The following is a 26,481-nucleotide window of genomic DNA, read 5'->3' as shown; positions in this document are numbered from 1 at the left end:
TAAGCCTAACCCTCTGACGGCCCTTTTTGGTGTTGTTGCTGGACAAGATATTAAGCTGAAAGCATCTGATTTACATATTTTGGCCTTTAGCTCTCTTATAGCTAGGAGGACGCTTTTGTTTAAATGGAAAGATGTTCTTCCTCCTCATGCTCAATGGTGATGTGACGTTATGATTAGATTTAGAGAAGATTTGTTTTTCAATTTCTGAATCTTGTCAAGACTTTCAAACTTTGTGGGGACCTTTTCTGAATTATTTTCAAAGCCTTCAATTTGTTATTTAAACTCATGTTGGCTATTATTAATTTTTATTATATAAGAAGGTATTTACCTTCTTTTCTCCTTAATAAACAGCTTCAGTCTTGGTAGGGGTTAGATATTTTTTCTTTTATAATAAATTAGTATAGTTCAATATAACTATTGATTAACTTCTATGAATATGGGGTAATGTAATTGTTATTATGAACAGATACAACGTAACTGGTTTTTTAAAATCTTTTCTGACCTCTTATATACACTTCCTTGTACTCTGTATTCTTTTATGTAGAAACTAATAAAAATATTGGAAAGAGTGAGGTTTTAGAAAAGATAGAGGAGGATTTTAAGAGGGGATGGAGTTACACTACTAATCAGGGACAATATTACAGCTGCACTCAGAGGAGACACAGTGGGAAAATCAGACAAGTCCATTTGGGTGGAACTCAGGAATAGGAAGGGTGCAGTCACACAGATGGGATTGAAACACAGACCCCCTGATAGCCACCAGAACATTGACGAACAGATAAGTAATCAGATGAAGGGAATGTGTAAAGATAATAGGGTTGTTGTCATGGGGGATTTCAACTTCCCTAATATAAACTGGGACTTCTTAGTGCAGGGGGTTTAGATGGGGAAGAATTTGTTAAGTGTATCCTTGAGGATTTATTAAATCAATATGTGCACAGTCTGACAAGAGGAGGGGCCGTACTGGACCTGGTGTTGAGCCAGGCCAGGTGACTGACCTTTCAGCGGACTAGCAGTGACCTGCAGGAGAGTTTTAAATTGGATTAGGGCAAACTACGAGGGCATTAGGCAGGAACGAAGAAGCGTTATTTGGGAACACCTTTTTAACTGGCAAAACTTGCGTTTAACTTGTGTTGGCGCGTGGCCTAGTGGATAAGGCATCAGTCTGGTGATCTGAAGGTCACTGGTTCGAGTCTCAGCTGAGGCAGCGCATTGTGTCCTTGAAGAAGGCACTTAACAACACATTGCTTTGTGACGACACCGATGCCAAGCTGCTTGAGTCCTCGTGCCCTTCCCTTGGAAAACATCAGTGGCGTGGAGAGGGGAAGGCTTAGCAGCTTGGGCAAATGCCGGTCTCCCATACAACCCTGCTCCCTGGAAACCTTCCAAGGCACAAATCCGTGGTGTCATGAGACTAACAGATGCCTATTTAATTGGCAAGTCCTCATCAGACATGTGGAGAGTGGTTAAAGATCAATCGTACAGAGTAAAGTTCCTATTAGAAGGAAGGATGAGGGTGGAAAGTTAAGAGAATCTTGAATTTCTAGTCAAGAAGAAAATGGAAATGGTATTTAAAGCTTCAGAAGTTAGGATCAAATGGAGCCTATCAAATGAAGTTAGGATTACAAAGAAGCCAAAAAAGAAATAAAGAAGGGAATTTAGAAAGCTGGGAAGGGCAAGGAGGATTAAGGTGAATCTCAAGGCATCCCAATACATCGTGAGCAAGTGGATAACTAGGGAGAGGGTAGGACCATTCAAGGATAAAGAGGAACATTTGCTTGGATTTGGAGAATGTGCATGAAGTACTTACTGAGAACTTTGTTTCAGAATTTACCAAGGAAAAGGATATGGAGCAACAGGAGGTTAGTGCTGAGTGTAAAAAATATGTTAGGGTGTTTAGAGGTCAAGGAGGTGGAAGTGTTGGGCCTCTTAATGAGTATTAATATCAGTCCCCAGGGCCTGATGGGATTTGAAGGAGGCAAGAGACAAAACTGCTGGGGCCTTGACCAGTATCTTTGTGTCCTCTCTAGCGACAGGTGAGGTCCTGGAGGACTGACAAGTGTCTGATATGCCTCTATTTAAAAAGGTAACAAGGGAAAATCCTGGGAACTATTGACTGGTGAGCCTCATGTCAGTTGTTAGGGAAATTGCTGGAGAAAATGAACATTTGGAAACCCATGGGCTAATTCGAGAGACCCAACATGGCTTTGTGTGGGGCAAGTTGTGTTTTACCAACTTTTTTTGATATTTTTGACATGGTGATGAGAGAGATTAATGAAGTTAGGGCAGTGGATGTTGTCTACATGGAATTTAGTAAGGCATTTCATAAAGTCCCTCATGGGTTAATTGCCAATGTCGTGGTGGGGGTGGCAAATGATGGGTCCAATGCCTGGTTGGGAGGATGGAGGGGGGAGGAGAGAATGGTGTGTTTGGGAGAGAAGAGACATTTTGAACGGAAAGATCACCTACCTCCTCAATGTTCCAGACTTGTGAGGGGGATAGCAGAGGCTGGATGGATGAAGGGCCACATAGAAGCAGCCTGTGCCTTTGAGGCAAATCGGTGGTGAGAGCATCCCATTTATGATCTGGTGACTGAAGCTCTCCATCAAAGGATTGTGAAGAAGGGCCACAGAGTTTCACAGTAAATTCCAATTTATGGAACACGGACAATCCACACAGATATCATTTATGATGTAAATATATAAACAACACAGCTGTTCAAAGTGGCTCACAAGTTTCTCTTCCTCTTCCAGGATCTGTTATTCTACATATAACCCACCCAACCCCTGTATTAGACCATAGACTGTATCCTACTCCAGGGATCTGTTATTTTATATATAAACCCCCTGAAAGCCTGGATTAGATCCCAGTTGGTAACTCATTCTCAGAGATTTATTATTCTATATATAAATCCCGATCCCCAAGATTAGATCCCAGCTTGTAACCCACTCCAGGGGATCAGTTATTCTATATGTAAGCCCCCAAACCCCTGGATTAGATCCCAGCCTGCAATCCACTCCTGGGGATCTGTTATTCTATACATAAGTCCCCAAACCCCCTGGATTAGATCCCAGCCTGCAATCTACTCCCAGGGATCTGTTATTCTATTTTAGGAACCCCTGGATTAGATCCCGGCCTGTATCTCACTCCTGTTGATCCCTGTATCTTCTCTCCTACATAGTCCTCCATTTTTCTTTGTCCATGCTATCTCCATCTCTTCCTCCCTTGTTTCCCTATTCCCCCACCCCATATATCTCTCGCTCACCCTCTCTTCCTCCCTCTTGCCATCCTGTTCCAATTCTCCTTCCTTCTCTCAGGTACCTCTCTCTCACTGATCTGCTCCCTATCCCTCCCACTCTCCCCTTCCCAGCCTTCTTCCCTGTCCCTTGCTTCTCCCCTTCTCCCACTCTTGTCTTACCTCCCCTCCCTTCCACCTCTCTTCCACTCTCTTGTCCCTCTCTTTCTCTGCCCTCCTTCCTCTCCCTCTCACAGTTACCCCGCCGGTTCTGGGGACCCAGTCTCCCTCTCAGTCCATCGCCCCACCGGGCTCTTCAGGCACACTGGGACCATCCCTGCTGGGCTGGTGTCTCTACACCTCATCTCCTGTTGTTGCTGACCCCCCCCCCCACCCTGGTAATGACTTCATTCTTTTTCTACATTGAGATCTTGTTCCCTACCCTCCCCCAAATTCTAAGGAGAAGAGTTAAATGTGCCGGCACCATGTCTGATTGCTTGTCGGTGTATGTAAAAATGTGGAACACAAAATGTTGTTGTAAGGCAAAATGGAAATGTTTTGAAAATCAGAATCGAGCTTATTTTCGCTGATATGTGGTGAAATTTGTTGATTTGTGGCTGCAGTACAGTGCAAGACATAAAAATTGCGTTAAGTTACAAAAAATAAAAGAAGTGCAAAAGAAGAACAGTGAGGTGGTGTTCATTGAGCATTTGGAAATCTGATGCCGGAGGGGAAGAAGCTGATCCTGAACCATGAAGTGTGTGTCTCCAGGTTCCTCTACCTCCTCCCTGATGGCAGCAATGAGAAGAGGGCATGTCCTTGAGGGAATGCCTCTGGAAGGTGAGCCTGTGATGGAGCAACTCTCCGATCCTGTGCACTCAAGCCTCCATAGCAGGCGGAGATGCACCTCTGTGGAAATTTGCTTGAGTCTTCGGTGACATACCAAACTTCCTCAGAATTTCTATGTCGTTGCACTGCAAGATGACAAATTTCACAACGTATGTCAGCGATAATAAACCTGCCCTGTCTCCATCTGCAAGGCTGCAGTTGGCATCTCAAATAACGATGAGTCAGGGTACGGGACGGAGACAGAAAGCTTTGTGACACGGTGAACTGATGACCTTTCCCTCAATGTCAAAAGGGAAAAAAAAGAGTTGGTCATTGTCTTCAGGAAAGGGGTGTGGGGATGTGTGCACATGCTATTGTCTACATCAACTGTATTGAGTCCAAGCTTCAATGAACCTCAACGATAACCTGTCCTGGTTCGAATACATGTGCGCCATTACCCAAGAAAGCTCACCAACGCCTCTGCTTCCTCAGGAAGCTAAAGATGTTTGGCTCGTCCCAGTCGACACTCAGTTTTTACCGACGCACTGGAGACAGCATCCGATCTGGACGCATCACGGTTTGCTCTGGCCGTGACTGCAATAAAGCAGAGAGAGTTGTAGACTCAGCCCAATACATCAGGAAGCAGCCCTCCCCACTAAAGACACTGTCTACACTTAGTCAGCATAGTCAAAGACCCCACCCACTACAGATGTTCTCTATTCTCACCCCTCACATTGAGCGGAAGATACAAAAGCCTGAAATCACGTCCCACCAGGCTCAAGGACAGCTTCTACCCCACTGTTAGAAGGCCTGGATGGTTCCCTGGTATGATAGGACAGACTCTTGACCTCCCAATCGACTGTGTAGTAGCCCTCATTGCACTGCACCCTCCCTGCAGATGTTACACTTTACTCTGCATATTCTGTTACTGTTCTTCCCCAAGTCCTACCTCGATGTAATGATCTGACAAAATAACAGAACGTAGAACAGAACAGGAACAGGCCATTCGGCCCAAAACATTGTACCGAAGCAAATTGAAAACACCCGAACACTAATCCCTCCTACCTACACAGTTCCTCCATTTTCCTCACATCCATGTGCCTAGCCAAATGTCTTTTAAAAGCCTCTAATGTATTTGCCTGTACACCATACCAGGCAGCACATCCCAGGCATCCACCACTCCCTGAGTAAAAATCTTACTCCTCAATCCCCCTTGAACCTACCCATTCTCACCCTCAATGCATGCTGTCTGGTGGTACGCACCTCATCCCTGGGAAACAGACACTTTCTGTACACTCTATCTATGCCTTTCCTAAGTTTGTAAACCTCTATCAGATCTCCCATCAGCCTCCGGCACTCCAGAGAAAACAACCCAACTTTATCCAGCTTCTCGTGATAGCACACGCCCTCTGAACCAGGCAGCATCCTGGTAGACCTCTTCTACCCCCTCTCCAAGGCTTCAACATCCTTCATATAGCAGGATGACCAGCCTAATCAGAGTTTTATAAAGTTGCACCATAACCTCCTGACTTTTGAACTCAGTGCCTCGACTAATAACAGCAAGCATTCCAAAAGCCTTCCTAACCACCTTATCGACCTGTGCAGCCACTTTCAAGGAGCTATGAACTTGGACCCCAAGATCTCTCTGCTCTGCAACGCTGTTAGGGATCTTGCCCTGAATAGTGCACTGTCTCGCATTTGCCCCACTGATCTGTGCGGATGACAAGCAGAGCAATAGATTTTCACTGTGCCTCGGTACGTGTGACAATCTAGTGATTTGTATCAGAAATTATCACTCACAAAGAGGCTTATTGAGTACTGAGTCATCGCCTGCTGCAAACGAGGGTAGAAAGTGTGCGCAGGTGAGCAGAAGGACGGTAAATGTGCTGGTATTCATGCGAGACGAAAGGCGAAACCCCGCAGGCTTGCTCCTCCCTCGATTCGACTTTCAAATGTCCGATCGCTAGGAAATAAACCGGGTGAATCAGCGTGAGGTGAAAGACTGCTGGATGCTCTTCCCGCCGGAAAACATGGCTTCAAGATACCACCCCTGAAGCGGCCATCCAGCTCGTGGGTTTCATCTCTTTTCGGGCCAACTGAAACCCTACAACTCTGCTAAGACCCACGGAGGACTATATATCCATTCTAATAAGAAATGGTGTGTGAATGCTTTGGTCGTGTTTACCTCTGGCTTTTAACGTGAAGTGCAATCCCCTCTATTTGCGGGGGGGGGGGGTGTTGAATGGTTCACTGCCATTGTGGTTATGACTGAATACATCCCCTCACCTCTGTGCTGATGTTGGGAAGGTACTGCATGAACTCTCTGACACCATCAGTGATGTCCAAGGCTCACACACACCAATGGTTTCTTTATTGTAACTGGCAACTTCAACCAAGCTCACTTAAAACAATCCTGTCTAAATTCTATCTGCATGTTGGGTTTGCTACCAGGGGTGAGAACATTTCCATACAAGGCTGCCCCTCACCCCCACTTTGGGCACTTTGACCAGTTATTTATTATTCTAGTTCCTGGTTTCCTCATCCTAAATGTCAATCTTTGGAATATATTTTATTATTTATTAATCTATTTGTAGTAGTATTACATCATATGTGGTGTGTGAGTTTTATATGTACTTAGTTGTGCACCTTGGTCTTTCGTTTGGCGGTGTACACGTATGTAGTTGAATGACAATAAACTTGAACTTGGTATGTCATATGTTGTGAAATTTCTTTTTAGGCAGCAAAACTATAATATATAGAGATATGATGTTTCTATGACAAGTAGAAGGCTGAGTGGTGGGTGATGGGAAGCAGGAGGGGCAGGGATCATGGTTGACGGACGAGAGGGTGAGAAGGGGCAGGGCCTGTGATTGACAGAAGGATATTAAGCAAGGCAGATTTAAATGACAGGCAGATAAGAAGGGGCAGGATCTAGGATTGATTGATAGACAGATGAGAAAGAGCAGCATTGATTGACCGATGGATGAGAAAGGGGCGGGTCTGAGGGATCTAGGGGCGGGGCATGCGGTTGAATGACAGGGGGGAAATGGCAGGACACGTGACTGACTAACCTGCGGTTGGAACCTGTCAAAAGAATGAGAAGGGCGGGACCTAGTGTTGATTGACAGGAGGATGGGTCGGGGCTATCACGGGCAGCAGGATTGTAACAGGGCGGGACCTAGTGTTGATTGACAGGAGGATGGGTCGGGGCTATCACGGGCAGCAGGATTGTAACAGGACGGGACCTAGTGTTGACTGACAGATGGTTGGGTCGGGGTCTGTCATTAGAGATCTATTATTGACTGGCTGATCGTCCTGCCGAAGGGTCTTGGCCCGGATCATCGACTGTACTCTTTTCCATAGAGGCAGCCTGGCCTGCTGAGTTCCTCCAGTATTGTGTGGACGTTGCCCGGATTTCCAGCATCCTTGTTGACTGGCAGCAGAATGCAAAGGGGCGGGAACCAATAGTTGACTGACAGGGGTGCAAAGAAGTTCGGGACATTTCATTAGCTGACGGGATGAACTGAAGGGAAGGACCGACCAATGACTGACAGGATGACGGTAAATGGCGGGATTATTCTGTTGCCGGCAGGCGGTCTGAAGCCGGGTACAGAGCAGGTGTGCCGACTGCTTCTTCCGCGCTTGCGCACAATTTTAAACCACTAACCACCACCTCCCCCCCACAAGGACGCCGCTTTTAAGCGCTGCCGTTCACGGTTTTAGTGCACCTGCTCATCGTCCAGTATGCATGCACTTCTCCATTCTTCCTCTCTTCCCTTTTGCGTTCAGCTGTCCCCTCCTGTGCTCTCCGCCGGTTCCCGTTGCTAGTGCGCCTGTGCTGTCTCTCCGCCGGTTCCCGTTGCCAGTGCGCCTGCTCACTGCCGGCCGAGTCGGGACCGCCCCCCCCCCCCCCCCCCCCCTTATAGTTGGAAGGGGGAGCGGCGGACAGTTGGCAGTTCGGTGGGTCCGGGCTCTCTGCCCTCTCCTGGCCTGATGCCGAGCGGGCCCCGGCTCCAGGACTGGGCCAGCAGCCCGGCCCACCTACAGTTCAACCGGTTCGTGCTGGGCGGCTACCGGCCCGTGACCCCGCTGCGGGGCTGTGTGGGCAGCCTCTTCTACCTGCATAACGAGCTGGGTAACATCTACACCCACGGTCAGTGTCCGAGAGGGGAGGACGGGAGGCCGGGGTGGGGGCGGTCCAGAGCCATGCTCTGTGTGTATGGGGTGGGGGGAGAGATCTCAGGGGTAGGGGGTCCAGGGAGGGTAGGGTCATGGGCAGCCTCTTCTACCTGCATAACGAGCTGGGTAACATCTACACCCACGGTCAGTGTCCGAGAGGGGAGGACGGGAGGACGGGAGGCCGGGGTGGGGGCGGTCCAGAGCCATGCTCTGTGTGTAAGGGGTGGGGGGGGAGGAGAGATCTCAGGGGTAGGGGGTCCAGGGCGGGTAGGGTCATGGGCAGCCTCTTCTACCTGCATAACGAGCTGGGTAACATCTACACCCACGGTCAGTGTCCGAGAGGGGAGGACGGGATGCCGGGGTGGGGGCGGTCCAGAGCCATGCTCGGTGTGTATGGGGTGGGGGGAGAGATCTCAGGGGTAGGGGGTCCAGGGCGGGTAGGGTCATGGGCAGCCTCTTCTACCTGCATAACGAGCTGGGTAACATCTACACCCACGGTCAGTGTCCGAGAGGGAAGGACGGGATGCCGGGGTGGGGGCGGTCCAGAGCCATGCTCGGTGTGTATGGGGTGGGGGGAGAGATCTCAGGGGTAGGGGGTCCAGGGGGGGTAGGGTCATGGGCAGCCTCTTCTACCTGCATAACGAGCTGGGTAACATCTACACCCACGGTCAGTGTCCGAGAGGGGAGGACGGGAGGCCGGGGTGGGGGCGGTCCAGAGCCATGCTCGGTGTGTATGGGGTGGGGGGAGAGATCTCAGGGGTAGGGGGTCCAGGGGGGGTAGGGTCATGGGCAGCCTCTTCTACCTGTACAATGAGCTCGGTAACGTCACCCAAGGTCGGTGTCCGAGATTGTCCCGGGTGGGAGGAGGTAGAGGAGAGGGGGAAAGAGATGTTGGGGGAGAGGGAGGTGGGTTTACGGGCCGGGAAGTGGGTTGACCAGGGTGGTGGGGAGGGAGTGGGGGAGGTTGGTATGATGGGGAGAGGAGGGAAACGGTTTGATGGGATGGAGGAGGTGAAGCAGTGTGGTGGGATAGGAGGGGTCGGTGACTTGCCAGGGGAATGAGGGAAGTGGGTAGGTTGGTAAGGTGGAGAAACAATCTGTTTCCAGCCTCCCTCTGTGGCCCTCTGGAGTAGGTCTGTGGTGTGGAATCAGTGCCAGCCAGCCAGCCAGCCAACCAACCCTGCCCAGCATCCTGTCCTCCTAGTCCCTGTTTCCTTGAGCCTGTCCAATCCCCGGTCTGTTTGTAGGCTCTCTTGTGTGAAATCCCCTCCCCCTCCCCAGAGCAGTGTTGCTTCCTTGCAGCATCCTGGTGGGTGTTAATATATTGGTGGGTTTCCTTGAAAGAAGCAGTTATTCAGCCACTTTCCTGGGGTGAAGGAGGCTTGGGTGACCTGACGTGTGTGAAAGATTATCCCAAGTATCAATGGGGGAAGGAGAATCTTTCTTTCTCCACTTTCCCCTGTTGAAGTAAATCAAGGGGTTAGGTTTTAGGAGAGAGGAGAGAAATTTAAAGAGGACCGTTGGTATGCATGTGTGAACATGCCACAAGACATAGGAGCTGAATTAGGCCATTCAGCCCCTTGAGTCTACTCTGCTCTTCTATCATATCTGACTTCTCTCTCAACCCCAATCTCCTGTCTTCTCTCCATATCTTTGACACCCAAACTAATCAAGAACATATCAGCCTCCACTTTAAATATACCTAATGATGTTCCTGTCATGGGCATCTGTGGTGAGGATCTCACAGATTCATTACCCTCTGACTAAAGAAATTCCTCCACATCTGTGTTCTAAAACAATGACCTTGTATTCTGAGCCTGTGCACTCTGGTCCGAGACTCTCCCACTATTGGAAACATCCTCTCCACATCCACTCTATCTAGGCCTTTCAATATTCTAAAGGTTTCAATTAGAGCCCTTGTCATTTTTCTAAACTACAGTGAGTACAGGTCCAGAGCCATCAAATATTCCTCACATGTTAACCCTTTAATTCCTGGGATCATTCTTATGGATCTCCTCTGGACCCTCTCCAATGCCAGCATGTCCTTTCTAAGATATGGAGCCCAAAACTGCTCACAGTTCTCCAAATGCTGTAAAACCAATGCATTATAAAGACTCACAATTACATCCTTGCTTTTTATATTCAAATCCACTGGAGATGAATCCTAACATTAGATTTGCCTTGTCGAAGGCCTTCTGAAACATCCACTAACTCTCCTTTCTCTATGCTGCCTCAAAGAATTCCAACAGATGTGTCAGGCAATTTTTTACCTTTACAACAGAGATGAGGTATTTATTTAGCTAGCTGGTTGTGAATTAGTGGAATTCATTGCCTCAGATTTCAATAGAGGCCATATCACTGGGTATATTTAAAACGGAGGTTAATTAGTAAGGGTGTGGGGTGAATGTAGGAGAATGAAGGTTCAAAGGTTAATTTTATTATCCAAGCATGCACGCAGAATACATCTCAGACTTGTCTTCTCCAGATAGCCATTGAATATAGAAAACCATACAAGTAGCTGAAAAAAAGACATCAATTTCCTCCCCCACATGAAAAGAAAAAGAAACAAAGCCTTGCAGACCACAAACACCCTAGTGAGATTGAGAGGGATAATAAACCAGTTATGATCGGATGGTGGAGCAGACTCAATGGACCAAATGGCCTCATTCTGCTCCTATGTCAGGAATCTGATGGAAGGGCTTGATTGGTGTTTTTGAAGGAAATATTGTTGGATCATCAGTGAAGTAATCGGTCTGTGCTGTATATGAACATGGGTTGGAGGTGTGCTGAGAGAGCACGTTGTGTAACGGTTTCCTGCTGCAAAGCTCTAGGACCTCTGTAAATCAGCCCTGACATACTCCTTGGGCTAATTAGTTCCCCAGAGGAGCCTGCCTGAGTGAGCAACAGGGTAAACACCAGGCACTCGAGGGAGGCTACTGTTGGGTCTGGCTGTGCTTCTCTCGGCTAAGCCATGCACCTGTCTTCCCAGCATCACTCATCCTCGCATTGTTCAAGACTCGTCCGCAGTTCCCCTCCGGAGGTTCGCTGGACTGATGACTCCCACGCCCCATCACTGCAACAAATGCAGTCGGCTCATGGAATGCGTGTGAGTGGGGATGGGCTCAGCCAGCAGTGTGTGGGGCCCTAGTGTACTCTACCATGCTCAGCCCTCAAACAGGCAGTTTGTATCCATGGACTGGGACGCTGTGTAACTTGGCGTACTCTGTCCGGGTTACAGTAGATGTTGGAGAATTGATTGGGCTGCCTTGTTTACCCATCTCCAGGCTCCCTGACCTGCTGAGAACCCCAGCGTTTTGTTGTGTGTGCATCTGCAGAATCTCTTGCTTATGATGGATCAGAATCGGGTTTAAGATCACCAGCAGACATTGTGAAATTTGTTAACTTTGCGGCAGCAGTACAATGCAAAACATGATAATATAGAAAAAAAATCTGTATGACAGCAAGAGTATACATATTAAATAGTTAAATTAAGGAAGTAATGCAAAAAGAGAAATAAAAACAAAATGGAATGAGGTAGTGTTCATGGGTTCACTGTCCACTCAGAAACCAGATGGAAAAGGGGAAGAAGCTGTTCCTGAATTGAGTGTGTGTCTTCAGGCTTCTGTACCTCCTTCCTGTTAGTAGAAATGGGGGGTCTTTAATGATGGATGCCCCCTTTATGAGGCACCACTTCTTGAAGATGTCATATGGGATACTGCGGAGGCTAGTACCCATGATGGAGCTGATTAATTTTACAAGTTTCTATAAACTTCGATCTTGTGTAGCAGCCCCTCCCCCCACCCCCATACCAGGCGGTGATGCAACCTGTTAGGAATCTCCCTATGATACATCTGTAGACATAAGCATAACCACATCTCCTCAAACTCCTAATAAAACGTAGCCGCTGTCTAACCTTTACAGCTGCATCAGTATATTACGACCAGGTTTGGCCCCCAGAGATATTAACGCCCAGGAACTTCAAATTGCACACTCTCACCACTTCTGATCTCTCTGAGGACTGGTGTGTTCTCTCATCTTACCCTTTCTGAAGTCCACAATCAGTTCTGTGATTTTACTGATGTTGAGTGCAGAGTTTTTGCAACACTAGCTGGGGTATCTTGTTCCTTATGCCCTCATCACCATCTGAGATGAGCTGGTCCTTGTCTGCCTGTCCTGCTCATTCCATATTTTTTCTCTCTCCCCTACCCCCCCCAACACCATCTCTGTGCGGGGCAGAGGGACTGGGAGGGGGGGAGAGGCAGAGAGAAGCCATGGTAAGAAGAAAGGACAGTGGGGGTGGGGGTAAACAGGAAAAAGTGGAAACAACACGGTGGATGCAAGGGTGTGTAAAAACTGGCTACGCAGCAGCAATTGCAGTGCCTTAGGGTAGGGGAAGAGGCAGAGAGGGAGAAGCAGGGTATGTGAGGGTACATCGTAATGGAACACACAACAGCAAGCAGTGGAGGGGTAAATTCTCAGAGAGGGAGGTAAGGTGGGGCAGACAATGTGAGGTGTATCAGAACAAGGGAGAGAGACAGCACCGAGCAGTGGGCCCCCAGGTCAGCGATAATCCGCTGTCACCCGATAGATGACTAGGTTAGCCTAGCCCATAATCCCCACTCACAGCAACCACTACTCCTCCCCATCCCACACCCTTCACAGTCAGAGGGGTTGAACCCATTAAGTTTTGTAACTCCAAATCTTATGGAAAGAAAAACACAGGAACCAGAAGATGCATGGCTACTTTGTCTTACTTTAGTGAGACGCTCACCTATGATGTGGTGGCATAATGACGTATGTCATTCACATACTTTTACATATAACCCATGTTGAATTATGTAAACACAATGCTTAACCAATATATTTACAATATCACTCAAATATTACTTGCATATTAAATACACCTCAATCCTCCCAACTCAATACAGAATGGATCTCAACTCTCAGCTACTATTTAGACAGGCAGAGCATAGTAAATCCAGGAGCGGCGTACTGGTGAGTTGTTGATTGTGGAGTGTGTTGCATTATAATATGCAAGGAGGAAGTTGGTGAGCTTCTGATTCTGTGTAAGTGTAGTGTGTTCTACTGACATTGCTCACAGAACATTCTTTAAACTTTGGACAAAACTTTCCACCAAGCCATTTCTGGCTGGGTGGTATGATACAGATGTAATTCCATTCATTTTCAGGAATGACTGAAACTGTTCCTCAACAAACTGTTGTCCATTGTCACTGACTAAGTGTTCTGGAGCACTGGACCTTAAAAAGGGGCGTCTCAACACATCAACAGTGTGTGAGGCTGTTGGGAACACTTCAGCCACTTTGTAGCTATATCCACTACTGGCAAGAAATTTGTGCCCATGAACGGTCTTGCAAAATCCACATGAATCCTCTTCCAGGGCAATGCAGGCCATTCCCAGGGATGGAGCATCATCTGGGCATGTCGGCATCCCAAACAGTGCATGGCTGCTTGATCTGCTGATCTATCCCAGGCCAGCAGCAACTGCTTCAAGCCAATGCTTTCAATTTGACCACGCCTAGGTGACTGACGTATAACTCTTCTGACTTTTTGGCTGTCGGTATGGATGGTGATAAACTCTCAATCCCCACATAAGGCAACCCCTATCAAAGGGAAGTTCATCCTGGCACTGGTAAGAATGGGGAAATTGGAATATTTGCTGCACATTGCAGCCATTTTTGCTTGCCATGTAGACCTTTTAACTTCTGGTTTCCTTTTGTATCAACTCTGCCGTAATTGAGAGATTTTTGATTTGCATTAGGAAGAATACTACAGGGAAGTGTCCTGTATTGTAAGTTTTTCTGGTACTTCCATTTCCGAGGGTAAACGGGACAAACCATCAGTATTTCCGTGATTAGTTGTCCTCTTGAATTTGATCTTGTGATTTTGTTCTCCAAGAATCAGAGCCCATCTTTGTGTTCACGCTGTTGCTGATAGCAGAACACCCTTCTGTGAATTGAAATTGGACACTTGTCATTGATCAGTAATGAGCGTAAACTCTCTCCCATACAAGTACTGGTTGAAAAATTTTATACCCAAACCAAACTTGCGGCTTCTCTGTCAATCTGTTTGTAATATTCTCTGCAGCGGTAAGGGAACGTGATGTAAAGGCTATGGGGCGTTCACTTCCATCACTTATAAAGTGATATGACTGCACCCTATACCATAAGGCAAGTTTTCACAGGTAAGCTTCACTGGGTAATGTGGATAATAATGTGTCAATACTGTGTCTGATGTCACCATTTCCTTTTTCTTTTGGAAAGCAACTTCACACTGCTTTGTCCATTGCCATTTCTTCCCGGTCTGTAGTAATGAGTCAAGATGTGAAGCACAGTAGCCAGGCTTGGCAGGAGCCTGTTCTGAAATGAAAATGATTACCTACTACACCATTGGCATTTAGGGCAGCAATGAAAGTGCTCCATCTCTGGTGGTGTTCAGGATCTTCATGTCATAGCTTGTTCTTGATTTTCACTACTGTCAGTCATGCATGTCCCTGGTGGAAAGTCAAGAATACTGTCACGCTTAGATGTAGAAGGATTCTTCATTGCTGTTTCTGTAAACAATTTTGTTTTACTAGTCAGGGTTGTTAGCCCTGAGCTGACATCCCCGAACCTGGAGGACAAATGGACCACTCTTAGTCTGGCCTATACACTTCGACCTATTTGTCATGGGTGACCCTACTAAGAGCCAAAGCACAAGGCCTGACCTCAGTCAACATGGCTGTGCAGGATATTGAGGCAGGTGAGCCTCCAAAATCAACGACGAGGTTGTCGTTCTCTTGGAGAAGGAACCTGTTATAGTAATTGACAAAACCTTTCCCTCCAAGAGAGTTTGCAAATATATTCTTTATCCCTGGGCGGTGGGTATTAATCTACTTTCAGTACTGGTTGCTGGTGACCTTAAAATCACCACAGATCCTGACAGACCCATTCTTCTTGGCTTCTGGTCCACTGGCTTTGCTCAAATGCTCAACATGACCTTGGAAAGAATTCCTTCAGCCTCCATGTGATCTAGCTCACTTACTATTTTATTACAGAGGGTACAAGGAACTGGATGGGCTTTTAAAAACTTAAGTGTGGCATTTTCATTTAACACTATCTTATCCTCTATGTTGAATTTTCCAGTGCTGTCCTTGTACGCTTCTCTGGCATCATCTAGTACCTTTCTTAATTTGCTTTTAGTTGACTCTATTGCAGGGGATCTGACATGCAAATGATGGATGGATCTTCAATCATGCTGCATTGTTTAGGGAATAGTGACAAGAAAAAAAGTCTGTACCTGCTCGAACAACAAGTGCTGGAAGAGCACTTCAAGGTTTTCGCAATTTATGGTTGGTTGAATTCGCGCATGCGGAATCCGTGGATAAGGAGGGCCGACTGTACATTCCTATAGGAGTTATCTTTTCTCCAGTATGGTTGGATACGTGCAGGCTTCAGTTCAGCATCTTTAAGATGCCTTTCAGGCTCATTTTGTGTAATGACGGGAACAGCCAAGCTATTGTCCAATTCCATTTTAATTAATTTGCCGTTCACATCTGGTGTAAGCCGTATTGGTCATTTCTGGTTAGATCTCACATTGTAAATATCAAGGCTACTCAGTCCTTTATCACTCTCATCATTATCAGATCATTCATCAACAGCATGCAGATTCTTCTTGAAACTACAACTGGACTTTTTATCTTTTCCTTCTTCCCTGTGCAGTCCATTTATTTTTGCCTGCCCAACATGCCCTTTGTATGTGTCCTACTTTGTTGCAAGTTTTACCTTTAAGTCTGCATTGGTCTGGAGTATGCGAGCCCCTGCCACAACGGTAACACAATTTGTTCGGCGAGGCAGGTTTCTGTTTAGACATTACAGTTTTGCTCATGCTCTCTTTCATTCCTGACTGCAACTCAGTTGCAACACAGTAATTTAAACTGCTCTTTTAAATCTGAGTTATTCCCTGGTTAGGAGCCACTTTTGAATACTTTCTTGTAAAATTCCACAAACTAAACAATCTCTCAGTACATCATTAAACCCATTGATGAACTGGCAATGCTTAGGCAATTTCTTCAATTCAGCTGTGTAAGCTGAAATAGTCTCCTTGTCCTTTTGATACTGCTTATGAAACCTAAAGCATCTGCAATCAACAATGGTTTCGGTTTTAAATGATCCTGCGTTGCTTTCATGATATTGGCAAAGCCCATTTCGGCTGGTTTGGGTGCAATAGTCAGACTTCTTGGCAATCTTTATGCCACCTATTGCACCCGGCAAAACTGGCACTCGTTTCTCATTGGTGATTCCATTTGCTTTTAAAAAAAAAACTGCTCAATTCATTAGCATACATAATCCAGTTATCTATTGTGCAATTGAGCATGTCTGTCTTTCCAATATAGCCAACCATTTCTGCCTTTTAAAAAAAAGAAAGAAATTATGGTTATCACCTGGTACTCACTGTTTATGAACCCATGAATTTCTTCATTTTTCCACCTTTTTTAACTGAACAAATTGAGGTATTTGAAAGCAAGTAGAATTGCCTATGAGAGGTGAACGCCAATTTTGTCCCCTTCTGAAGAAACACTTGCAGCATGTTTTTTAAAACGTGAACATTTCTCTCTCCCCTTGCGAAGCAAAAAGAACGTGCTGCACTTCAACAGGTAGGGTTCGTTTTAAAACTACCTCATTGTCACTTGTATTTTGGAACTCCAAAAGTTATTGAAAGAAAAACCCAGGAGCTGCTTTGTTTTGCTTTACTGCGGTGCTTGCTTATGACATGGTGGCGTAATAACATTAGCCATTCACGTACTTCATTATGGGTTATATGTAAGAGTATGTAAACAAAAAATGCTTAATCAAACAATATATTACTCAAATATTACTGAAATATTAAATACATTGCAGCCTATGTGTGGCTGCAAGCGGGCTACACAGTGCGATCCCACATAACAATTTTCTGTAAACTTCTGGTTTTGAGAGGTGGTGGAAGGTATCAAAAGATATCAACACAATCTCCACTTAAAGTGGTCAGTGTCCCAGAGTCATGCAGCACAGAAATAGGCCATTCACCCCAACCCAGTCCTTTCCCGAGCTGATCCCATCTGCCTGTATTTGACTTGTATCCCTCTGAACCTTTCCTATCTGTGTACCTGTCCAAGTGTCTTCCTCTGGGAGCTCGTTTTATATCCGTACAGCCCTCTGGCTGAAAGTCCTGACCATTTAAACCTTTCCCCTTTCACCTTAAATCTGTGCCCCAATGGAGAGAAACCATGACCTCTCACCTTATCTATGCTCCTCGTGGTTTTATAAACCTCAGGTCACCCCTCAGCCTCCTTCACTCCAAGGAAGACCAGTCCAGTCTCTTCTTACAACTCAAGCCTTCCAGTACCGGGAATGTCCTGGTGAATCTCTCCTGCACCATCTCCAGCTTATTCCCTTGCTTCCTATAGCTGGGCAACCAAAACTGCACAGTGCAGCCTCACAGATATCATGTATAGCTGTCATCTCCCCTTGAGGGTGGGGAACTTTCCAGCATTTATCACCTACCCTTCACCTCCCTCTTAAGAAGGGGGGAAAGATAGGGGAGATGTGGAAGGAATGCACTAATTCCACCTAGGGAATTGCGGAGTGTCCCATCCAGATGGAGGTAAGGGGAACTATTCAGAAACCAATCCTGCAGTGAGAGACTCCAGATGTTCTCAGGATAAGCTGCGCAAACAAGCCACTGTCTCCGCTGTCAGAGCAGGAAGGGATTTTTGTTAATAATTATTATTAAAATGCCCAAAGTGGATGTGGAGAGGGTGATTCCAAATTTGCCCAGGATCATGAGCACAGCCTCAGAATAAAGGGAAGTCACTTTAGAATAGAGATGAGGAGAAATTTCTATAGCCAGAGAGTGGTGAATCTGTGGAATTCATTGCCCAACACAGCTGTGGAAGCCAAGTCATTAGGTATATTTAAAGAGAAGTTTTAGAGGTTCTTGATTAATATAGTAAGGGAGTCAAAGGTTATGGAGAGAAGACGGGAGAATGGAGTTGAGAGGGATTATAAAATCAGCCATGATCGAATGGTGGAACGGACCAGAGGACAAATGTCCTGATTCTGTTTCTATGTCTGATTATCTTAATCTTTCCCAGCCAGCAGTGTCCCCATTTCAAACTGTAGAGCTGGTCACCTTGAGGGGAATTAGCTGACACTCCATCCCCTGTGATTGGATTAGCACACTGAGCTCCGCTTGATGCACATCACGTCCACTCCCATCTGCATCAGCCTGGGAGCCAGTGGGTGAGCCTATCCCCGCCACAGACTGGGTGAGAGGTGGGTTGTGATGGGTGTTTGGTGCGGTATTGTGGTTAGTCAGGGCTGCAGGTGGTTGGAGAGGGAGCAGTAACTCGTGGAGCAGTGTTGTAAAATTCAACCCTCATCCCAACCATAGTGCGTCAAGAGTTTTGGATAATGCCGCTGTTAGGGCTGCGAAATCCCTCCCTAAATCTGCTTAAATCTCTTTCGTTCTCTGTCTTTTAATCTCTCTCATTCCACTGTCTCCATTCGTTTCTCCTTTTCTCCTTAAAGTCACAGTGGAGTTTATTATCTGCACAAGTGTGTGACTTTCTCCAGCAGTTTGAAAATCAAAATCAAAAACTGTTTATTGTCACACATAAGTTCAGGTTCAATGAAAAACTTAATACAACAGAATCACATCAGATAGCATCAGATATACAACATTCTCAGGAAAAGCATAAGCTAAACAGATGCAGTTTTTACAAGAAAATGCAACAAAAATAAATAAAGTACTTTTTCGCATAAAGTGATCAAAGTTAGATAGCTGTTCTTAAGTCTGGTGGGATGTACTTTCAGGCTTTTGTATCTTCTGCCCAATGGGAGAAGAGAGAATGTCTGAGGTGGGTGTGGTCTTTGGTTGTGTTGGCTGCTTTTCAGAGACAGTGGAAAGTGCAGATGAACTTCATGGAGGGGAGTCTGGTTCCTGTGATGTGCTGAGTTGTGTCCTCAACTCTCTGCAATTTAATGCAATCACAGGCAGAAATATGCCGTACCAAACTGTGATACAGCTGTGGTGCATCAATTAAAAATGACAATAAAGGACACAATTGGAACAAAACAAAGTCTATTTTAGTGCTAAATAGTCACCTTATTACTCTTCTGATGTAATGATTGGGGCTGTGCAGATTGGTTCAAGAACTGAATGGTTAGTCATAGAGCATCTCAGCATTGAAACAGGCCCTTCAGTCCACTTACGCCATGCCGAATGATTATTCTGCGTAGTCACATCAACCCACACGTAGACCATGTCCCGTCATACTCCTCCCAAAAATGTGCCCATTCAAACCTTACTTAACTGTTGCAGTTGAACCTGCATCCACTGCTTCCACTGGTGTCTTGTTCCAAACACATACCACCCTCTGCGTGAAGAAGTTCCTCCTCAACCTCCCCTTAAATATTTCACCCTTTACATGACTTCCAGTTCTAGTCTCACCCAACCTCAGTGGAAATTTACCCATCTATACTCATAATTTTGTATATTTCTATCATATTCCCTCGCCCCAGGGAATATAGTCCTAACCTATTAGCCCAGGTCCTCAAGTCCCGGCAGCATTCACGTAAATTTTCTCTGTATTCTTTCAATCCAACTGAAAACTTTCCTGTACGTAGGTGACTAGAACTGCACACAAATTAGGCGTCACCAATGTCTTGTAGAACTCCTGTACTGAGTATTTTGATTTATAAAAGCCAATGTGCCAGAGGTTCTCTTTGCAACACTATCTACCCATGACATCACTTTCTTGGAATTATATATATCTGTATGCCCATATCCCTCTATTTTACTGTACTCAAATCCCCTAATGTTCACTGTGTAAGTCCTACCAATGACCAAGCCTCATACTTTGCTGCACAAAATGGAATCTGCCATTTGTAACCCATTTTTCCAGCTAGTCCAGATTCTGCTACAGGTTTTGACAGCCTTTGTCACTACTACAGCCTCAATTTTGGTGTCATTCAAAGTTCAAAGTAAATTTATTATCACCATATACAACCCTGAAATTCATTTTCTTGTGGGCATACTCAATAAATCTATGATGGTTATTATTCTAATGAAAGAGAGACTGCCCAACTAGGGCATTCAACCAGAGTGCAGAAGATAGTAAATGTGCAAAAACAAAAAGAAAAAATAATAAATAAATAAGCAATAAATATCAATAATGTGAGATAAAGAGTGCTTGAAAGTGAGTCCATATGTTGTGGGAACATTTCAATGATGGGGTGAGATAAGTTAATCCCCTTTGGTTCAAGAACCTGATGGTTGAGGGGCATCTGTTCTGAACCTGGTGCTGGGGGTCCCTGTTGATGGATGCTGCTTTCCTGCAACAGCATTTGGGAGGGTTTCATCTGCAAATGTGCTGATCCAGTTTATCATATTATCATATTATCATATTATTAATATAGATGACAAACAACACTCCCGGTGCTGATCCCTGCGAAACACCATGAATCACTGACCTCCAGCTAGAATAAGTGCCTTAGACCACTCTGTCTTCTGTGGCAAGCCGGTTCTGAATCCAAATGGCCAATTCCCCATGGATCCCATACATCTTAATCTTCTGGATGTGCCTACCATGAGGGACCTTAGTAAACACCTTACCAAAAGCCATGTAGACAGCATCCACAGCTCTACCTTCATCAATTGCCCTTGTCACCTTGTCAGAAAACTCTATTAAGTTAGTAAGACATTTCTTGCCTGCACAAAGCCATGCAGGTATTCACTAATTAGGCTATATTTTTACCAAATGCTCATAAATCCTATCCCTAAGAATTCTCTCTGGTAATTTCCCTACCACCGGCGTGAGACTCACTGGTCTATAGTTCCCAGGATTATCCCTGGTTCCCTTCTTCAGTAATGGAACATCTGCTGCCACTCTAGCTAAGCCAATGTTGAATCCAGTTACTATTTCATGCTGAATGCCTACTGACTGAACCTCCTGACCAACCTCTAATGTGGGACTTTGGCAAGTGCCTTGCTAAAATCCATGCAGACAACATCCACTGCCTTTCCTTCATAAATTTTCCTGGTAACCTCCTCAAAAAGCTATTAAGATGGGTTAGATATGACCTACCACACATAAATCCATGTTCACCATCCCTAATTGGGCCTTGTCTATCCAAATACTTGTGTATCCCATCCCTTATAGTACCTTACAGGAGTGATGAAGGGTCTTGACTTTTTACTCTTTTTCCATGGATGCTGCCTGCCCTGCTGATTTCCTCCAGCATTTTGTCTGTGTTGCTTAAATTTCCAACATATATGCAGATTTTCTCTTGTTTGTGTCCCAATTTAAAATCTCAACAAGAAAACAAGTCCTATCCTTCTCCATAATTACCTTGAAACTAATGGAATTATGATCACTAGATCCGAAGTGTTCCCTTAGAAACACTTCTGTCATCTATCCTGTCTCATTCCCTAATAGGAGATCCAGTATTGCATTCTCTCTAGTTGGGACCTCGACATATTGACAAACTCTATCGCTTTCAGCCCTTTTACATTATGAGAGTCTGAGTCAATATGTCTGAAGTTAAAATCACCTATCACAACTTTGTTTCTTGCAACAGTATGCAATCTCTCCACAGGTTAACTCCTCTAAATCCCGGGGACTTTTGGGTTGTCTATGTTATAATCCCATTAACGAGTTCATCCTTTTCTTTTTCCTCAGTTCCATCTCAGTGGATGAGCCCTTCTGTGTATCCTATCTGAGCACCTCCATGACATTTTCCCTGACTAGTAATGCCACTGCACCATCACTAATACCTCCCGCTCTATCATGTCTACAACATCAGAACTCTAAACACTGAGCTGCCAGTCCTGCCTCTCCTGCAACCAAGTATCTAATGGCTACATTATCCTAATTACATGTGCTGATCCAGGCTCTAAACTGATCCGCCTTACCTACAATACTCCTTGCATTGAAATGTACACAGTTCAGAATATTACTTCCACCATGCTGAGCCTTTTGGTTTCTGTCTTTGTAGCTCGAGGCAGGTGCCAGGGAAATAACCCTTTCCTCAATGTCATTAAGACAAAGGAGATGATTATAGACTTAAGGAGCAAAGGTCTCAGGCACATATACAGTGGCTAGGGTGCCTAAAACTGTAAAAATATTATGTATTACACTGTACTGTCATTAAAAAAAAACACATTTCATGACTTTTGTGAGTGATGATGAACCTGATTCTGATATGGGTTTCTGTTGTGGGAAGCAGTCAGGGAAATAGGAGGGATTGGGAAGCACCAGAGGGACATTCTGTAATGATACATAAACCAATTGTTTGGAATTAAATTACCTTGTCTTGCGTCTCAGGGTTGGGGGTGTCTACACCTGTGCCACCCCTCCCCCAAATCCCTAGCAAACCTTCCCTGCTAACTGTCCCATACCCCTTCTGAGCTGCTCCACCCTCATCATTCCCAACATCTTTTGCTCCCACCAGATTTACGTACAATCTTGCGTGTCAAACATTGCGTGTCTTACATTGTCAAATACAGTGCTAAGCAAAGGTCTTAGGCACCCAAGCTATATATGAGACTTTTGCACAGTACTGTACATCGCTGGCTTAGCAATGGGAACTACAAGCAGATTCAAGCTCCTGGGAGTGCACATCTCACACAGCCTCTCACATTCTCCACATTGAGAAACCAGGTCAACACCTCTGCTTTCTGAGGAGGCTGAAGGGAGTGGGCTATGCACATCAGTACTCTTTGGCCTTCTACGGACACACAGTGGGGAGCTGCATCACTGTATGGGGCGCAGCAGATGGGGAGGCTCTGCAATGGGTAGTGAAAACTACTCAACACATCACCAGCACCATCCTACCCGCAATCAAGGACACGCATACTGAAAGCTGCCGCAAAATGTCCAACAATATCATGAAGGATCTCACTCACCCTGTTCATGGACTGTTTGACCCACTCCCGTCAGGAGGAAGCTGTGTAGCATCCATGCTGGGACCACTAGACTCAAAAACAGTTACTTTCCCCAGCCAGTAAGGGTGATCAAAACCTCCACTCACAAACCCAGCTCTCCACTCCCCCATCGCTACTTTACCATTTCCTGTCAGTCACCTTATGCACGGACACTCCTGTACCTAGTGTCACTTTATGGAAATTCAATCAATCTATGTACATAAACTATTTTATATGTATTTTTTTTATTATTGTGTTCTATATCTTGTTTTTTTTTGTTGTCCTGCGTCGGATCCGGAGTAACAATTATTTTCTTCTCCTTTGCACCTGTGTTCTGGAAATGACATTGATTAATCTTGATGTAGCCTAACATCCACTTTTCCCATAACCACTCCATTAGCTGCCCTGGTGTTCCCATCCCCTGGAACTCTAGTTTAAACCCCAGCCCCGAAGCAGCACTCGCAATCCTTCCCACGTGGATATTAGTCCCAAGTCCAGTCCAGGTGCAAACTGTCCCACCTATACAGGTCTCACCTTCCCTGGAAGAAAGACCAAACCAAAGATCTGGAGCCCTTCATCCTGTACCGTCTCCTTAGCCGTGTGTTAAACTTTGTAATCTTCCTATTTCTGGTCTCACTAGCACATGACACGGGTCGCAATCCTGGAGGTCCTGTCCTTTAACTTAGCACCTTACTCCCTGAACTCACTTTGCAGGACCTTGTCACCCTTCCTGCCGTATCATTGGTACTGTTGTGGGCCATGAATTCCAGCTGGTCACCCTCTGCCTTAAAGATGCTATCAATCTGAGACATTCCTGACATTGATAACCGGGGAGGTGATGTACCATTCGAGAATCTCGTTCTCATGCATGGAACTTCCTGTTTGTTCCCCTAACCAATGAAACCCATATCACTACTGCTCACCTCTTCCAACTTCCCTCCTGGGCTGGGCCCAGGACAGATCACCTCAGATGTTAGTGCTGGGGGATTTAAAGCTTCTCTCTCCACCACCACTCCCCATGATGTAGGCTGATGTACATTCAACTGCTCCATGTCAACTAAGATGGTCCCATTTGCCTGCATTTGGCCTGTGTTGCTCTAAACCTTTCCTGTCCGTGCACCTATCTGAGTTCCTTCAAATTATACCAGGTGGTGAACCTATCTTCCACACTCTTCTCACTATCGACACGTGCAGCATCTGCCTGCTGAACACCCTGGGTAAGTGAATCCCCACACCCGGGCCAGACTTTCCCTCTCTCCTGCATCTGGGCTGGCCACTCTCCCCACTACTGGGCCACCTGCACCTTGGCCGGTCTCCCCATCTACCCCGCCACATCTGGGCTCCCCCACTTCCTATAACCATATAACAATTACAGCCTGGAAACAGGCCATCTGGGCCCTTCTAGTCCGTGCTGAATGCTTACTCTCACCTAGTCCCACCGACCTGCACTCCCCCCATAACCCTCCATTCCTTTCCTGTCCATATACCTATCCAATTTTACTTTAAATGACAATACCGAACCTGCCTCTACCACTTCTACTGGAGGCTCGTTCCACACAGCTACCACTCTCTGAGTAAAGAAATTCCCCCTTGTGTTACCCCTAAACTTTTGCCCCCTAACTCTCAACTCCTCTGGCAGCTTGTTCCATATCCTTACCAGCCTCTGTGCGAAAAAAAGATACTGACCCTGCAAAGGAGGGTGTGGAGAGAGAGGGGTTGATAAGGAAGGGAGGCGTATACAGGGGAAGAGGGGAGGGGACTGATGCAGTCATTTGGCAATGGGGAGGGTGGGGCTGGGAGGATGGTCATTAGGGTTGAGAGATAGATGGGGAGGGGAGATGTGGAGGGAGGAGAGGAGAGGTAGGTTGGAGAGAGTGGGAGATGCAGTGATCAGTTGGGAAAAGTATTACCCTGCCTTTGGCTAACAGCTGTTCCTTCCCCTTCAGGAATCCCACTGCTGTATTTCCTGTTCCTGATGCCAGCTGAAATTCCGTGGTCGCAGCTGAGCGTCCCATGGCTGGCCGTGTCCCACTGCCTGGCCTGTGTCGCCCCCCAAGTGGGTAGTGTCCTCTATCACCTCTTCATGAACCATGAGGGGGGGGCGCCGGTCTACCACACTCTTCTCACTATCGACATGTGCGGCATCTGCCTGCTCAACACGCTGGGTAAGTGAACCCCTGCATCCGGGCCAGACTTTCTCTCTGCCCCGCATCTGGGCTGTTTGTTCACCCCCTCTCCCCACTACGGGGCCATCTGCACCTTGGCCGGCCTCTCCCTCTACCCCACCACATCTGGGCTGGTCGCTCCCTCTCTCCCCTTCACACTCCTAGATGGGTCAAAGGGAACCAGTGAGGAAGGGGTGTGGAGTGTGTATTGTCTATAATCTTCTTTCTCTCCCCCATCCCCTCATTCCCCCCCCTTCACCACCCCTCTTCCCCCTTGGCTGCACCACCACCCATCGCTCCTGGTTCCATCCCACTCCTGCCTTCTCTCCCTCTCCCATCCCAGGTGCACTCCCCATTATCTACGCCACACTCCTGTGCCGCCCGGCCCTGCGTGCACTGGCCCTGCTATCCTACGCCACCCTCTCGCTCTGGGTCGTACGTCAAGCCCTGGGGGCCGTCACCACCCTTGGGCGCCTGCGCTGCTTCTTGGGGCCGGCCTGCTTTCGGCTGGTCCTCCTTCTGCTCCGGTGGTGTGGCCTGGCCTGGGGCTCCCCCTCCGCCCTGCCCTGCTACCTGGCCATGGACGGGCTCGGGGCGCTGGGAGGGCTCATCAACGCTGGCCGGATCCCTGAACGCTGGTTCCCCGGCGCCTTCGACTACTGCCTCAACAGCCACCAGATCATGCACCTGCTGGTGGTGGCCAGCATTTACTGCTTGAACCGGGGTGTCCTGGATGACCTAGGCTGGATCAGTGACCCCCGCTGCCCCTCCTGACTCCTACCTCTCTCCCCAACCCCTCCTCCTCTCTGAATGCCTTCCCAATCTTCCTAGCACCTTCTCCTGAGCCCGTTCCCCACCTCCCACTCACCCCAATCCCCCTTGACCACTTCTGACCTTCTCCCTCTCCAATTGACCCTTGACCCCCTCGTGACACTAGATTCTAAGTATCTCCTCACCCTCCTCCTCATTCCATTTCTTCTGATCCTCCTGGACCTTTGTGACTATGACTTCTGCTTTCCCTCAGCCCCTGACCTCCATTTCAACTTCCCACCCCCCGTTCAGTGACCCCCATAGTTCCTCCCTGCCAACCTCTTGTTGACCCTGATGCCCGTC

General features: G+C 46.7%; 1 protein-coding gene and 1 long non-coding RNA gene across 6 annotated transcripts; one reads left to right on the top strand and one right to left on the bottom strand.

Moving 5' to 3' along the window:
• Positions 1-1,086: 1,086 nt before the first annotated feature.
• Positions 1,087-7,929, bottom strand: LOC132383124 (uncharacterized). The gene is made up of 3 exons (XR_009508550.1): positions 7,792-7,929; positions 5,864-6,026; positions 1,087-4,657 (listed from the first exon to the last, which is right to left on the bottom strand). It is a non-coding gene; the product is annotated as an uncharacterized LOC132383124 (long non-coding RNA).
• Positions 7,930-7,976: 47 nt separating this feature from the next.
• paqr4a (progestin and adipoQ receptor family member IVa) lies at positions 7,977-26,190 on the top strand. 5 transcript variants are annotated; one of them, XM_059953925.1, is made up of 4 exons: positions 8,082-8,216; positions 14,348-14,444; positions 25,150-25,368; positions 25,712-26,190. In XM_059953925.1, exons 2-4 carry the CDS (start codon positions 14,408-14,410, stop codon positions 26,140-26,142), a joined length of 687 nt encoding a protein of 228 aa, XP_059809908.1. In that variant the 5' UTR covers positions 8,082-8,216; positions 14,348-14,407; the 3' UTR covers positions 26,143-26,190. The 5 variants fall into 5 exon arrangements, with proteins under 5 accessions (XP_059809907.1, XP_059809908.1, XP_059809910.1 ...); XM_059953927.1 differs by lacking the exon at positions 14,348-14,444 and adding an exon at positions 11,232-11,348 and having other exon boundaries at positions 8,100-8,216; XM_059953924.1 differs by lacking the exon at positions 14,348-14,444 and having other exon boundaries at positions 7,977-8,216.
• The last annotated feature ends 291 nt before the right edge of the window (positions 26,191-26,481 follow it).

The sequence above is a fragment of the Hypanus sabinus genome, chromosome 29 (assembly GCF_030144855.1).
Source record: "Hypanus sabinus isolate sHypSab1 chromosome 29, sHypSab1.hap1, whole genome shotgun sequence".
Taxonomy (NCBI): Eukaryota; Metazoa; Chordata; class Chondrichthyes; order Myliobatiformes; family Dasyatidae; genus Hypanus; species Hypanus sabinus.
This window is presented reverse-complemented; position numbering and strand designations above follow the sequence as displayed.